Consider the following 14983-nt stretch of genomic DNA (forward strand, 5'->3'; position numbering starts at 1 on the left):
GCAAGGGAGGGAGGGATTTTTCTCAGGCTCCTAACTCACATCACTTTGCCAGCCAAATTTTCAAATGAGCCCTTGCTGGATAATGCTGCCCAGGGAAACCCACTGACCTTGGTGGAACAGTGCAAATACAGCTGAGAGCACTGTCTGGCTTGGGATGGGGACCCCGTCCTGGCCTTTTGTCCTCCCATTGTCCATGCCTCGCCCAGCGCTGTCACTGAGCAGTGCCAGCCCTGCCCGTGATTGATGAGTATGCAGAGGCAGCTGAGGCACGTGTAGAATGCAACAGTGTCCTGAGGAGACACAAAAGGGAAGGATGAAGCTTCTCTTACTGAGCAGGAGTGGAAAGAAAGCCAGGAAAGCAGGGAGGCTGCTCCACTGGGAGACTAGCAAAATTAGGGGTTTTCTATTCTGTTCAAAATGGAGCCACAGGCTCTAGACAGTCACTTGGGCATAATTCATTTGGAAGAAGCACTCTGCTCTTGACTTTGTGTCTGGCTGTACAGGTGCCACGTGTCACTTGCAACAGCATTTGCAGGAAAGCTGGTTTCTGTCCTGCTGCTATTTGCTATTAACAGTCCAGCTATTTAAACTGCCTCATGCTATCATATTGCTGTTTGCTTCTACTTTAGCTGAATACAAAACCAAATCAGCATGTGAAAACCAGGAACTGAAGCTCCACTGTCAGGAATCCAAGTTTCTTATCATCTACTCGGCCACCTACGGCAGATGGGCACACGAGGAGAGCGTCTGCTCAACAAAGGCGGAGCACGCCCCCCCCTTTGGTATGTTTGGGCACCACTGAGGAGCTTTCTCTAGACAGGAGCACAGGGAAGAGAGGACACAGGTGGGGAGAAACTTCAGGTGCAAGAGCAATGGTGTTTTGAAAGCATCAGTGACGGAAATGTGAGAGAGATTATTTCTGAAACTCAAACAAACTGCCCGGCATGAGGGAAGAACATAGAGTAAGAAATGCAGCGAAGTAATGAACTTTCATATAGTTAATCAGTTCTTAGTATGATTAACATCAAAAGCTAGTTCCCTTGCCTGTCTTGAATTTAGGTGACATATATTAAGTATCAGCTGTTTGCCTCTCTTTTTCCTCCAGCTTCTGACAATGACCAGGTGACCTAGTGTCATGATACTGTCTTACTGCTCCTTCTTCTCTGATACCTGTTTCTGCCAGATATTCCCTGCCTTAGATGCAGACTGTACAGAGAGGGTTCATGAGACAGGGCCGTTGCTTTAGATGCTGTATGACCAGATCCCAAGGCTGTGGTGGCACTCTAGAAAGTTAAATGTTCCTGGGACTTCTCTCCGGCACCAAGTCAGGCATGTCCTACATACATAGCAATAAACTGAATAATATGTTTCATGGTGACACTGAAGGCATGAAGGTAACTTTTCATGCTGTGGAGAAGGCCAGCACAAGATGAGTGTGCTGTTCAAACCCACTGGTACTACACAGGGGAGGGCTTGCATGACTGATGCCAGTCCTGTGCAAAGGCTTAACATTGCTCCTAAGAAACATGCTTTACGTGTCATCTATAAGAAACATCTCTGAACATCAAGAAGAGATCAATAATTAATCTTAAGAGCCTTTTGTCTGCAAGCCAATGTTTCTATTTAGTTACATAGATACTATTAAAAACTTAGTGGCTGAAAGTCGCAATCTGTTCTTAGACAAGATTCTTTTTAATATTGCCAGGTCTGTGTTTCACACCAGCTCTCTTGGGCCTTCACAGAGACTTAGCTGTGCCTGTCTGTTCTGTGGAGAAAACATTTTAGAAGGTCTCTGACACCCATTATGACAGTGGCATTAACAGGTGATACCAGGCAGGGTAGAGATGTCTCAGCTGATAAAGAGAGGCTGCCACCACACTTACATCTTGCACTTCACTGACCTCTCAAAATCACTCCCTTGCCTCTAATGTCAGCACTCACAGTTCACAGATCAGAATTCTGCAAACTTCTCCTACTGGATGAAGTTTCCCAGGATAAAGAGAAAGAATTTGCAACAGCAACAAGCTTTGCTATGGTCCCTGTGTACAAGCACCTGTGCAGCAACACTCTGGCTGGCACTGGTTTTGTGTTCTATAAAGCAGCCTAAAACACTAGTAATAGGAGAGGGCATAAAACCTGAGACTAACACAAAGTAGATCTACAGAAGGTAGATCCTTGTATAGATTTCCTACTACTTAATGGAAGTACTTACCTGGTACCAGTGACTTTCTACAGGCAGTGGAATTTCCAAAAGCCCCTATGTGGCGTGGGAGTTCACATTCAGTTATCACAAAAGACTTGGCACTTTGGAGCCAGATCCAATTGACTCCAGATCTATCTTGAGCCTGAATCTTATTTGTGTGGTTATTTAAGCACCTACAGCTATAAGTGGGTGCATGACTAGATTTCTGCAACGACTGTGTACCTCTCTCTCAGGGAAAACAATGGTAGTTTGAATGTAATGACTTGAGACAGCTCTTCCTTCCTGAATCAGAGCCCATGTACCTATTTATGTTTGCACCAAAAGCTGAATTGGCTCCACCACACATGTATCATTGTTTCTGCTCACATTGGCGCAACTCAGCCTAAGGGCAGTGCTCAAACCATTCCAGTTCTTTCACTGCATCACAGAGGTGATTTTTTTAATCACTATGCAGAAAAGAAGTCACCCAAAGGTCCTAATGACAAGCCCAGAAAGTCTCTGGTGAGCTCAAAAGTTTTGCATCTCTCTGTACTTGCTGTAGTCCTGCCAGGTGTACTGGATATTGAATTGGACACTCCCTGAGGTCTCGGCTACCTGTTGATACATGTGATGGCAGTGACAAACAGCAGTTTTGGGTCAGGACAGATGTGTTCTCAAGCATCACTTTTCTGTGAACCACCTGTCAAATCAGTTGACAGATTTTCAGAGCTTTGCTTCAAAGGGAATCCAGGAAATCATAACATTTCTTTGGCATAATGGCTCTTCTCCATATAGGAAATAAATTATATAAATCCATCTCTGTTGTGGGAGATATCTGTGTGGCCTTGAGCACATGTAGGATCCTGAGCTTCACCTCCACATTTAGCATGAGTATCTACCCATGCAACTGGTTTTCTGAGCCAGTGTAATGGTAAAAAACAGCTTCTGCAGCTGTCCAAATGCCTGGCACTGTTAAGACTGTATAGAATTTCCAGCAAGCAACTTCCCTGTTTTACCAAGACTATCAAAAATCCCACAAGAAAATTCTGAGTGTGGTTCTGTAGCAGATGGTTCTGCCCAGAGGTATCCATTATGCCCAGCACCAAAGCAGGAAACCATAGAAGTTTGTTCCTGTGTGAATTACTGCCTTTTCTGACCCATTATCTCTTTTATATTTGTACTAACATGTGCATGAGGAAACAGAAAATTTATTGGTCAGGAGAAGTTAAGGATTTGTGCCAGAACAGGTTACCATAGAGAGCACCAGGAAGACTCAGGTCAACAAACACCTCTCAAATAATAAATTACTCTTGTTAATACATGAAAATACTTGAAAGAAGGCTTGGTAGTGGGTCACCTCTAGGTTCAACTTGCATGCTAGAACACTGCCATATCCTTCCCAGAAATTCCTCTGGATGCACATTGGCTGGTCAGATGTGCGTTCCCTCGAGCACCAGTGACCAGCAGAGCCCTGAATTACACCTCTGTCACAGAAGGTGGGGCTCCTTCCAGTACAGCCCTCTCTGTTACCTGGTCCCACTTTTGGAGGGTTGAGAGGGGAGATGGAGGATTCACAAACTCTCATCACAGCTTGCATTGTGCCATGACATACCCTGCGGTTGGGCTTTGTCCTAGTCTCCTCTTCCCAGTGGATTCAGGTAAGATGAAGGGGTGAGAAAGTGAAGCAAGGGAGATTTTCAAAATCCTGTAGGTTCCTTTCAGTCCAGCTAGGCATCATGGTTCTTTTAATGTAACAGGATTGTATGATGCCGTGATTCTTATTGTTTGTTTGTTTGTTTGTATATTGTAGCAAATTTAAAGGGCCTTATATCTCTTACTCACTGACTGATTGAAGAGCTTTTGGTTTCTGTCTCTTACTAAAAGGTGTACTCTTTGCCTGGTGTAAGCCTGTCCCTGGGAAGGTCTCTTGAGAGCAGAAGAAACAGCAGTGAAGGCACAAGCAGCTTTAGGCAGATCTGAAATTGTTTCCACACTGCTTTGGCACTTTGGGTGTGGGAGACAGGAGTCAAATGAATTTTGTGGATGCAAAAGTAAGGATAAAATAGTTCAAATTTGCTTCCACTACAAAACCCCTTAAGTCAGCTCTCTCTGTGCAGACATGAGATATGAAAAAGTCCATGCCTGTGTCAGCCTGAGCAAACTGGGAAGTTTAGTAGGTGCTCTGGGTCCCAAGAGGTGCCTGTAGGAGCAGTTGCACCATTTGCAACCCTTTGACTGTTGTCAAGACAAAACTCCCTTAGAATAAGAAGTTTTCAGAGCAGTGGCAGGATGAGGAGTAATTGTTTGAAGAGAAACAATTTGAAGGAAGAGATCAGCCGCCATTTTTAGAGTCCAAATAACTTTCTTCTGAGATGAACAAGGAAAATCAGATTTGGCTGGTGGAGAGGTTGCTTGGAGCACACTGAGATGCATAACTTCAACCAGTAATGTTTTCTTTACCAGCAGTTCAGGAGTTTCTTGGGTCTACCTTTTCATGGCTCACATTTGTGAGAGGTTTGGAAAAGTACACTTGGCCCTCAAGTCTAAAGGGAGCCAAGGAAATCCTCCCTGTGCACGTGCAGGAGCAGGGAGTCTTGTTCCTGCTGTCAGGAAATGCAGAGCCACACTTGTCTGTTTCCCTTAGTGTTTGGTGGGATGGATCCCCCTCTCTGCACATGCATGTGCAAGAAGGAGAGAGAGACCAAGTTTGGGGGTTTTTTTTGTACAAAAATGCTGCTGATCACGTTGTTTCTGCTGGAATCAGCAGTTCCAGTGGCCCTTTTCTGATGCATAGCTAGGACCCTGTGTGCCATGCTCTTGCATAAATTACCATATTATTTCAGCAACTTTCTTTAGGAGTCTGCAGCCTTAGCTTGCTCCGAACTCCACAGTTCCCCACTGTCAGTTCTTGTCCTCACAGCTGATATCTGGGCTCCACAATGCACAAGCCATCCTGATTTGGAGGTGTGAAATCTTTGCTTTCAGTCGATTTTAAAAGCGAGCTCCTTATTCTTCTTTGAGTGGGCACAGCCCAGAACACATACAACAGCGTAAGGAGCAGTTGGGGATGAAAGCAGCTGGAAACATTTGGAGAGGGTGGGGCAGGATGCTGTCACGGGAGCCTCTCACAAGATGCTCCATCACCTGCGGGTTTTGTGTGGCAGGGTGGAAAGAAAGGAAGGGAAAGCTCCTCCTGTCTGAATTGAGAGAAGCTTTAAGAAACCAGAAGACAAATTACTTCTCATTAAAGCCTGCATGATTTATCGCATGTCATTTGCATGCCAAAACTTTCCCAAACAAAGCTAATTAAGGGAGCTGAAAGAGCCTTTCCACCAGGAACAAGGCTTTCTACTCCAACTATTAAATAGCTGCAGTCAGCTTGGATAGTTTATTACTGCATTAAGAATCTCATCTTGACACCCGTATCCCTGTGCCATCCATGGCAGTGGCTGGTACAAAAGATCCACCAACAGTCTTGGTGTGTAACAAGCAACTTGGGAGAAAAGTGTGGAAAATGGAGTGTTTTCCCAGCCACACACTGCTGCCTTGTCTGCCACCACTGGATGCCACCAGCCTTTTAGCACTCTGGGAATGTTTCTTTCCAGAGGCAGGTTATTGAAAATGTATGGTACCAGTCTAACAAGCCCCAGGGATATCTCTGTAGATCAAACAGCACTTAGTCAGAAAGAAGCCATATTGCGTATTTATGTTCATCTCCCAGTTCATGGTTTCCTTGGGCCCATTCCATGGGATTCCTTTACTCAAAACAGAGCACTGATCTCTCCTCATTCATCACTGGAAAAAGGTGTTTGACCAGGAGAAGGGCAAGTTATTCAAGTTAATCCCCTCATAGATGCTGGGAGAACTAGTGGGAAGGTAGCAAGGCCACATGTAAATTAGACAAGATTTTTTTACTGAATCACTAAAACCCAAAATCTTTTTAGAAGGCAGCAAGTTTTAAATAGTTTTTTTATGTTATAAGACTTTCCAGGCAATGTGTGTCTTGTCCTGCAGACGAAACAGGCCATGATTTGCCTTTACTCACCTGTGACACCAGACAAGCCTTGGGAGGTTCTCCAAAAACTGGCCTGCCAAGAACCTGCAGGCATGTTGACTGGCTTCTCAGGTAGAGGAGCCAAATCCAACATGGATAAAAATGATAAGAAGCTATTAAGTCCCACAGAAACATGAGCAAAGGCAAAATGAAACATACACTTGTCATGTCACTAAATATGTAGAAAACCATCAGCATAGCATTCTCCTGGTTATATGAGGCACTAAGAGTAGCTCCCAGGGCAGGAAATTCTGTAGAAAACATTCAGTGTGCCAGTTTACTGTTGTGCTCCCAATCCATTCATTTATGAATCACCCAACAATTCCTCCTGATATGCTCTAGTTGATTTTGTACTTGCCAAAGTAAGCTATTGGCTGCCTAAAACGTCCATCCAAATATATCCTGACTCATCTGAAATTGCCAGGGAGGGAAACTAAAACTGCTAAGTTACCTAATCAGAGCTACCCAATGCTTTAGGTCAGCCCTTCCCTGCCTTCCCAGCAGTCTCTTGGGACACAAAGGTATTGGGATTTTAGGTCTCTGAAAAGTCAAAGAGCTCTCTCCTAAAATCCATGTCCAAAGCAACCCACAAGCCCTTTGCCAGACAGATCAGCCCAATATCTCCTGCTGGCTCTGCCCAGATATATGACTTATTTAGTGCTGGTGTCAGGGAGTTAACTCTAAAAATCACAAATCTGCCCCATTTTCACACATTAAATGTCAAGAACTCAGTCTCAAATTTTCTCTTCTTTTCAAACAGATTTGGGGAACCTTTGGAGTGTCTTTGCAAACAATGTTTGTCCTTCCTCTAAAGAGGCACAAGTGAACTTCAGCAGGTGGCAGGTGGCTGGAGGCCATCCTTTACTGTAGGAAAGGGGACTGTTTTAATGCCCAGAACATGATGTTTCAGACCTAGAGCGCCCTTGCCTCAGAAGCCTGGAGTGAGATATATCTGTCATACACAGAACGCCCAAGTGTGTGGGTGATAGAGAAAGATTCACAGAAGTAGTACTTGCTCCAAACTTGTCCTTTCTTCATCCTTTCTGTTTAGAAACCAAAATACAGGGTGTTTTTTGTTTTGTGTCTTGGAGTTTAGCACATGTGGGTAGAGAGCAACTTAATCACATTTAGAGACATTCTGTTTTTTTTAAAGCAGAGTGTGACTCACACACTTTCCCGCTCAAGTAATTTCAGCTCCAGTGCAAAATCCATTTTTGGAAGCCACATGTTTCCCTGGTTAAATATTGAGCCCATTTTGACCTCTTCATAGTAAATCACAAGCTACTTTTTAATACTCTGAACTTCCCTGTAGCCTGAGCTGTTGCAACACATAAAAATTGATCTCACCTGACTTGAACTGAACTTGGATATCCAGCTGACTCATCTCAGTAACCCAGGGTCAAGAAACAGACTCGGAAACAGCATTTCATCTCTCTTGATTTGAGACGGAATAGACGTAGAGCTATTTGGATGTGATTCTTTTTTCCAAGACATCCTGAATGGAACATCAAGACCTTATATTGGGCACCTGTTTGGAGCTTGGCAAGACTCTTCCTGCACCCTTAGCATGCATCTGTAAGGCAACATGGGAGAGTTACCTCACTGCAAGTTCACATTGCTATTGCAGTTGACTTCCTTGCATTGACAAATCTTAATATTTAACTCTGAAATCCTGCTAAGGCAAAGTTACACCTTGGATCAGGTGCAGATTTGTATCTCTAGTCATGCATCCAGCAGCTCTCATTTCAGATAACATCAGGGTGTTGTATATTTATTGTATGTATTTTTTTCTTTCAGACTGTTTGTCTTACACAGCGCTGGAAGTGTTATCAAAAAGGTGTTATGGGAAACAGAGATGCAAAATCATTGTTACTAGCCAGGATTTTGGAAGTCCATGCCTACCTGGTGTGACAAAATACCTAAATGTCAGCTATGCATGTGGTAAGAGCAAATGCACAGTAATTTTCAAGCCCTCATTTCTGCTTGCAAAGATACACACATGTCCATATATGGGCACTGAGCCTTCCTAAATATCCACTCCCCTTTGACACAGGAAGTTGGTGACACAGCCATACAAAATATGTGAACAACCCCCTGGGCACAGTGGCACCTAACAAAAAGACTCTGGCATCAAGGGGTTTTTTTGCTATTAAAAATGCAACCGACAATAAAATATCAACTATGTAGTTCAATATTTTTGAGACATACTATCAAGATAAGAGTTTGTTTCACAGAGTTCACCTGCAACAGAGCTAGGAAAAATAAGTTGGCATTGCCTGGCATCAGTGCAGGTAAAACAGTCCAGCATAATTGAAGCACTGTGTACAAGCCCAGTCCTGAAACCTGATTCATGTGAGTACATCTACAGCTTCTCCCTTACAGAAGGATTTCCTTTCTCATGGAAAGGGAAGTGAAAGTTTATGAAAAGTAAAGGCTTGAAGTTATACATCCCTTGCAGGATCAAAACATACTTCAGTTCATTCCTCAGACAGGAGGGAACAGTCTTCCATATTGTTTGCTATAGACTAATATAATATCATAAGAGGTGAGCAGAATTTCCTAAAATACTTCAATAGGAGCAGCTCCACAGGTACATACTGCAGAGTCCTTTGGCTGCATCCCTTGTGAGTAGTGGTCAAAGGGCACAGGTTACCTGAGACATGCTTTTAAGAACAGCAGTGTAGGATTGATGGCCAGGTCACCTCTACCTGAAGATCAGAGGAAAATGAGCCCTGAGAGGTTTTCAGTCTCCCCAGGAATTGGTTGTCAGTTGTGAAAGGTGGTGCAGTAATTTGGCTTCACGTTACTGGAGAGATCTGGGAATCTGCCATTGCATCAATACATTATATTATTGTACAGCTGCTTTTATAAAAGAGTTAATGTAATTCTCTCTAATCAGCATGAGTGTAAAAATAACAAGTTGTTCCTCTTTGCACCATCTGTGTACCAGAAAAGCAGAGTGAGTTTCTTTGCACTGGAGTTATGCATTCTGTTATTTAGGGATGTGGTTTTGCAAAAACAGGTGGGTAACAAATAGTGATCTTTTTTCTTCTGCCAAATCTTACGGGGCTGTGCAATCTGAAGCATCAGCCAATGATCTGCAGACCTGATTATTTTACAGATCATCTAATGAACATGGGAAGAATTTGGGATATTCCAGAATGACATTTTACATTCATTCTCCTCACTAGAGGATGCTTGTTAATCTGATGCTTCCAAAGATAATAAAATAGATATCCCCCTGTAGCAACAGAAACTCAGCAGAGCAGAGCACTTTTGTTCTTGGGGCTGTGCCACACTTCAGTGTATTTCTATCATGGTCAGGAATGTGAAAAAAATCCAAATACTCCCCACTCCCCTTCCAGTGGTCAGCAGCTGCTTAGGGGTAGTGAGTCTGGCTGGATTTTTACATTTGCAGTTCATTCCTGACAGTAAAAACATGACAGGAGCTGGGAGGTGCTGCTTTCTTGAAATCTTAGTGCCTCCAGTGATCTGTTCAGCATCATCTCCTGTCTGCACTTAGTGGGACCTCCTGTCTCTTGCTGAGCCTGCACTTCAAGATCAGGGAATCCTCCCTCAGGAAACATGGCTCCTGCAGTCCCATGGTGTATCCGCACTCCCTGCATGCTAGAGCTCCTTTGTGGGCTGCCTTTGGCAGCCTGCAGGAGGTGACTGACTCCTACTTTCCAAGTAATGCTGGCACAAGTTGTAATACAGATGTGATTACCTTAATAAAAATTCCTATGCTGCTTCCAGCTGTTCTGTTCAGTGACCTGATGGAGCCTATACCAGCCCTTGCATCTGAAAGGCACCATAATGAAAATAAGCAATGCAAGCAGCCAGGGGCTCTTTCTGTCCATGCCATTTTGAATTAAACATTCCCCTACAATAAGTATTTGAATGGCAAAGAGAAAAAGGGCAAGTGAAGCCCTGGGGATGTCCCCCTGTGAGGGGAGCAGGAGGAACATCAGCACAGGTGAAGGAGTCCCAGGCCATGCAACAGGAGCTTTGGGTCCCGCATGGTCACTGGAGACAACCCATCATCCCAGGATGTTGTTCACAACACAGGCATGTTGTTCAGAACAGCCAGGCCTGCAAATGCAGACTGCAGGCTGGAAACAATCCTGCTCCCTCTCTGCCCCACACAACAAGGAAAGTTCCAGTTCTGCCACTGGAAAACAGCTACAAACTACCATGAGGTACCAGACAAAACATAAATGAGCTTATTGACCCGTGTATCTGTTGGCCTTTCACTGCAAACAGGAGCTAAGACTCCCAAAAGGATTCCTTAATCAGGAAAGGAAATAGCTGATTTTGAGCCCACACAGAAGGAGAAGTTCTGCTCAGAAAGAAGTGCTATTTTTAGTTGTTTTCCAAATCAAAACTATGCTAAGCTGCAAACCTCAGTCTCCTCTGTTCCATTTAACTATCTCAACACTATTTCTTGGCAAGTGTTTCTATGTGGGATAGAGGTGAGTTTCACACTTGAAATTTCTTCTTTTTTTACCCACCCCACTCCATCCCCCCCAAAATCAATCTGCCTTCACATAGTACAGGAACAGGGGCCAAGATCTGGGTGGCTGAAGGGCCCATTCATCCATTATGGAATATGTGAACTCTCAGTGTCTCTACAATGCACCTGCTTGTAGTTCTTTTAATTATTTGAAGAAGACTGTAAACACTTAACAAGAGAATAAATTAATGAAATGAAAAAGATGCAGCTCATTTATTCCCATCCTCCCCACCTTCTTCTGCATCTGTCCATCTCAGAAGCTTTGCAAATGGCATCACACAAGACTTTAACGTTTATCTTAGAATTACATGTGAATTATCCTCATCCAAACCCAGTATCTCGATGCAACGAAGCATCTGGCTATCCCCCAGTTTTATGCTGAATTTAGAGGCCAATTTTGTCTCTATCCACTAGTTGGGACACCCTTGAGAGGCTGAAAACAAGGGACAGGTTGTCAGGGCAGCAGCAGGTTGCTGTACAGAGATGCACTGATGTTCCTGGAGCAGGCTGGTGTGTGAATCCAGCCACAGGCCCAAAGCTGTCCTAGCTTCACAAGAACCACACAATCATTACGGTTGGAAAAGACCCCCAAGAGTGAGTCCAACCTTCAATACCACTGTCAGAACCCAGTTAATAAGCCCAGGGTTAGCAGTGGGATCCATAATTAACTGGGGAGAAGGTTTTTAAAACTAACAGAACACAATTTGTCTTTTGTCTGCAGTTCCCAAATTTATCCTCACAGCTGTCAACACCCTGGTCCCTGATAACAAGTCTTCTGTCAAACAGAATGATGGTATGTACCACTACAGACACAGGGTTTGGGATGAAATAGTGGAAACCCTGCTGAAAGAGCTGCTCTTCCCACTGGAGAGCAGAGGACAGGCTGGGAGTGGGATGAGAGCACAGTCCTGCAGTCACAGCAACACTGCAGAAGAGTGACCTGCTCAGAGCCAGCATACTGGGAAGAGTAAAAGTGAAACTGTAGTTGTTTCAGGGTGAAGAATCTTTCACAAGTATTCTGCAGCTCCTTCAGCACGGTACTGGCCTGCCTGGTTTGGGTGGACTTGTTAGCTGGAAAGTTACTGGGTGAATATCAATTTAATAGCTTCATTGAATTTGATTTACCTCCTCCTATCACAGGTGTTGACCTTGATCCGAGGGAATCAAGACTTCCAAAGAAAGATGGAACTATTGTTAGCTCTAACTACTTGGCTACATTTGCATACATTAGAGGTAGGAAAATGAGGCTGAGATTGTTTGGCTCCCTAGATCCTGGCATTGGGGGAAAAGGGAAGATCAACTCTGAAGGTTACAACTAGAATCCCATGTTTATGGTAATGATCTAATTACAATATAATCACAATCTTGTGGATGGGACAATCCCAGCATAATCAATATTTAGGGAATATTCCTAGAGCCTTGAAAGATTCAGATTCTCTTAGAAACTGCAGCCAAGATATTTTTAAATTTTCAGTGGGTACTGTTGGTTGTTCAGCAGTTTTGAAAACCTGGTCCTGACCTTTGAGAGCCCTGGAGACATCTGTCTTTGGAAACATTGGCTTGCACACATACATGGATCATTAAGGAGTAATAAAAAAAGGCAAAAGGCCACCCCAAACCCAGCCATCTCTGCTGTGAGACGAAGCAGGTTTTGTGATTAGCAACACTAAGTGCAAAGGAAGAAAAGTGCTCCGGACTCAGCCCAGCCTGGAGATGCTACTGAGGCCCTGCAGAGCCAGAGTCCCTTTTCCCATGCCCCCTGTTTGTGAGGGCAAGGCCTGTTTTGGCAGGATGGCTGGAAAGACCAAACAAGGTGTGCAGAGTTCTGGTAGCTGGTTGACAACAGCACTGAGCTGCTCATAAAGGGTTGAGGTCATGTTATTTTACAATGTTATAACCATTTTACAATGTTATAACTGTTTTTTTTTCCCAGCAATTCAGAGAGGCAGAGCTGGCAGGGTTGGGCTGTGAGGGTCAGGAGGTTTGGGTGCCCTACGGCTACGGAACACTGCAGGAATGGCAGCTGGGGGTTTGGAACTAGCCTTGGCAGTTCGTAAAGTGATTAAGCCCCAGCTTTCTTGCCTGCAGATCATCCTGAAAGAGCCGCTCTCCTGTTTGTGTCCAGCATTTGTGTGGGATTGATCCTCACACTGTGTGCCTTTGTGATCTGCGTGTCGTGTCCTGGTGACATCCAGAAACTGCACAGGAAGAGGGATCAGCTGGTGCCAGAGAGTGCCAGAGCCTACGAGAGTAGTGGACATGAGGAGGAGGAGGAAGAGGAGGGGGAGGATTCCTCCCTTTCAAACACCCAGAATGAGACAGACGGACTTTACAGACCTTCTTACTCAGGTTATAACTCAGCAGAGGCAGCAGAACTGGCCGAGAGGATTGAGCGCAGGGAGCAGATCATACAGGAAATTTGGATGAACAGTGGTTTGGATATGACACCTCCTAGAAATATGAATACATTTTATATTAATGAACAGTAAATGGCTTATTTTGGATGACACTCTATCCCTTTAAAAAAAAATGTACCTTCTGTGAAGGAACATTTGTATCACTGAATATAATTATTTGTAAAATAAAAAGAAATATATGCAACAAAAAGAGGGTTTCATACCCTTTACTGTCTACAAATCCTTCTGTGAAAAACATTCTACAGTTTTAACTCACGATACAGATTACTTTTCACTGTAATTTGGGATCAAATGCTAAATGCACGTTCAGGAATATTTAAAAAAGGGTGGAAAATATTTAAGCAGATATATTCAATCATCAGAACAGACCTGCCAAAGATGTACTCCTGCTGCCACCTGTGCTGGCAAATCTGTGAAGGACAAGCTCTGAAACGGCTGTTGCTTTCATGAAAGACTCTTGACATTGCTACACACTAAGAATACTTCATTTATGGAAAATGCTGGGTTCGTTTTTCTGATCCTAAGGCAGGGTTAGAGCCAGCACCTGAACGCAGGTCATATTCTCAGGATTTTTTATCAGTTCACAGTCTTCACTTGAAAATTGTTAGATTAGTCAGATTTGGTTTCAGTTGGAGTGAAAATTAAATCAGTAATGTATCTAAGCTGAAACAACAGCCTTCCTGTCTTAAAAATGTCTCCAATATTTTAGTTGCAGCCCATAGGGAATTTACTGAACAAAAGGAGGAAAAATGTCACTTCCTACTGGTAATACTTCATGGGTTCATTAAGTGCTTCCCCACTCAGATGCTGTGTGTCCAGGTAGAGCATAGTATGAAACACTTGGAAAGAAAACAGTGACATGGCTTGTCATTTCCTACTGATACAAAGTCAAATTAAGCCTGGAAAAACTTTAAAAGGAGGAAGGGAGCTTGCTCAGATGACTAAGGCACAATCCTGTGCTCAACTGGAAAAATCTCACCAGCAATTAGTATCCTATCAGCGGAAGGAAGAGAGGCTAAGGAGATGGACAGAGGGTTGAGGTCACCCAGAGCACTGGGAAACTGCAGGAGAGGCTGGGCACAGCCCAAGAGCCTGGCTGCAATCCTGCTGGGCCACTGCTATTCCCTTTCCAGTAGGAAGTCATCATAGATTGTGCTATGCACGATACTGATTAATAGGTTTACATCTGGAGAAGCCCATGCCTTGGTCCTGAGGGTGGAAGAAGGCAAATTTGCCTTTGGGGAGGGCTCTGGGCCAGAGCTGGCTCCTTCCTCCTGACTCATGGGGCAGGTGCCACCCATTTCCCAGTCAGATACAAAGGGACTGATCTACATCCCAACAATTCCTCCTGCTGACAGACCATACTAGTGAAAAAAATCTGATCCTCTTCCTTTTACTGGAGTGGGCTGGGCTCTGCAGGCCTGCAGGGCTGAGGGCAGAGGCTCCAGGGACCCTGGCTCTTGTGGGCTACCCAAAACTCTGAGTCCTGCTGAAACTCCCCTCTGGAGTGCCTGGGGCCCACAGGTCATCCGATCTTTTTTGGAAGTTACCTGTCTGGCAGTTAACGTTTATAGTCACTAAAATTTGTGCGGTTTTTCCCCCTCATTTTTTATTGGGAAGCCTCAGTAGGGTTTCAGCCCATAAGCTGACATCCTAACAAAAGCTGGGAGTTATCTTTCCTTCAGACTTCACTTTGCTCAAGGCTAGGTAAAGTCAGCATGCCCTAGGGGTGGCTCCCTGGAGAACACCTGATCCAGCCAAAGAAGGGACTCCACAACCTTTCTGGGCAACCTGTGCCAGTGCTCAACCTCTTCCAG

At 44.2% G+C, this 14983-nt stretch overlaps 1 protein-coding gene and 1 long non-coding RNA gene across 3 annotated transcripts in view; one reads left to right on the plus strand and one right to left on the minus strand.

Moving 5' to 3' along the window:
• Positions 1-13373, plus strand: part of EVA1C (eva-1 homolog C) — a 32060-nt gene extending 18687 nt beyond the window's left edge. The window contains exons 4-8 of one of the 2 annotated variants that reach the window (XM_066340729.1): positions 630-782; positions 8034-8177; positions 11471-11542; positions 11890-11982; positions 12838-13373. In XM_066340729.1, the coding sequence (XP_066196826.1) occupies positions 630-782; positions 8034-8177; positions 11471-11542; positions 11890-11982; positions 12838-13238 (863 nt within the window). In that variant the 3' untranslated portion in view covers positions 13239-13373. The remainder of the gene's footprint in view (positions 1-629; positions 783-8033; positions 8178-11470; positions 11543-11889; positions 11983-12837) is intronic. The other variant, XM_066340730.1, reaches the window with a different exon arrangement.
• LOC136375298 (uncharacterized) lies at positions 107-13182 on the minus strand. The gene is made up of 3 exons (XR_010746063.1): positions 13087-13182; positions 7584-7809; positions 107-290 (listed from the first exon to the last, which is right to left on the minus strand). It is a non-coding gene; the product is annotated as an uncharacterized lncRNA (long non-coding RNA).
• Positions 13374-14983: the final 1610 nt, after the last annotated feature.

The sequence above is a fragment of the Sylvia atricapilla genome, chromosome 2 (genome assembly GCF_009819655.1).
Source record: "Sylvia atricapilla isolate bSylAtr1 chromosome 2, bSylAtr1.pri, whole genome shotgun sequence".
Lineage (NCBI taxonomy): Eukaryota > Metazoa > Chordata > Aves > Passeriformes > Sylviidae > Sylvia > Sylvia atricapilla.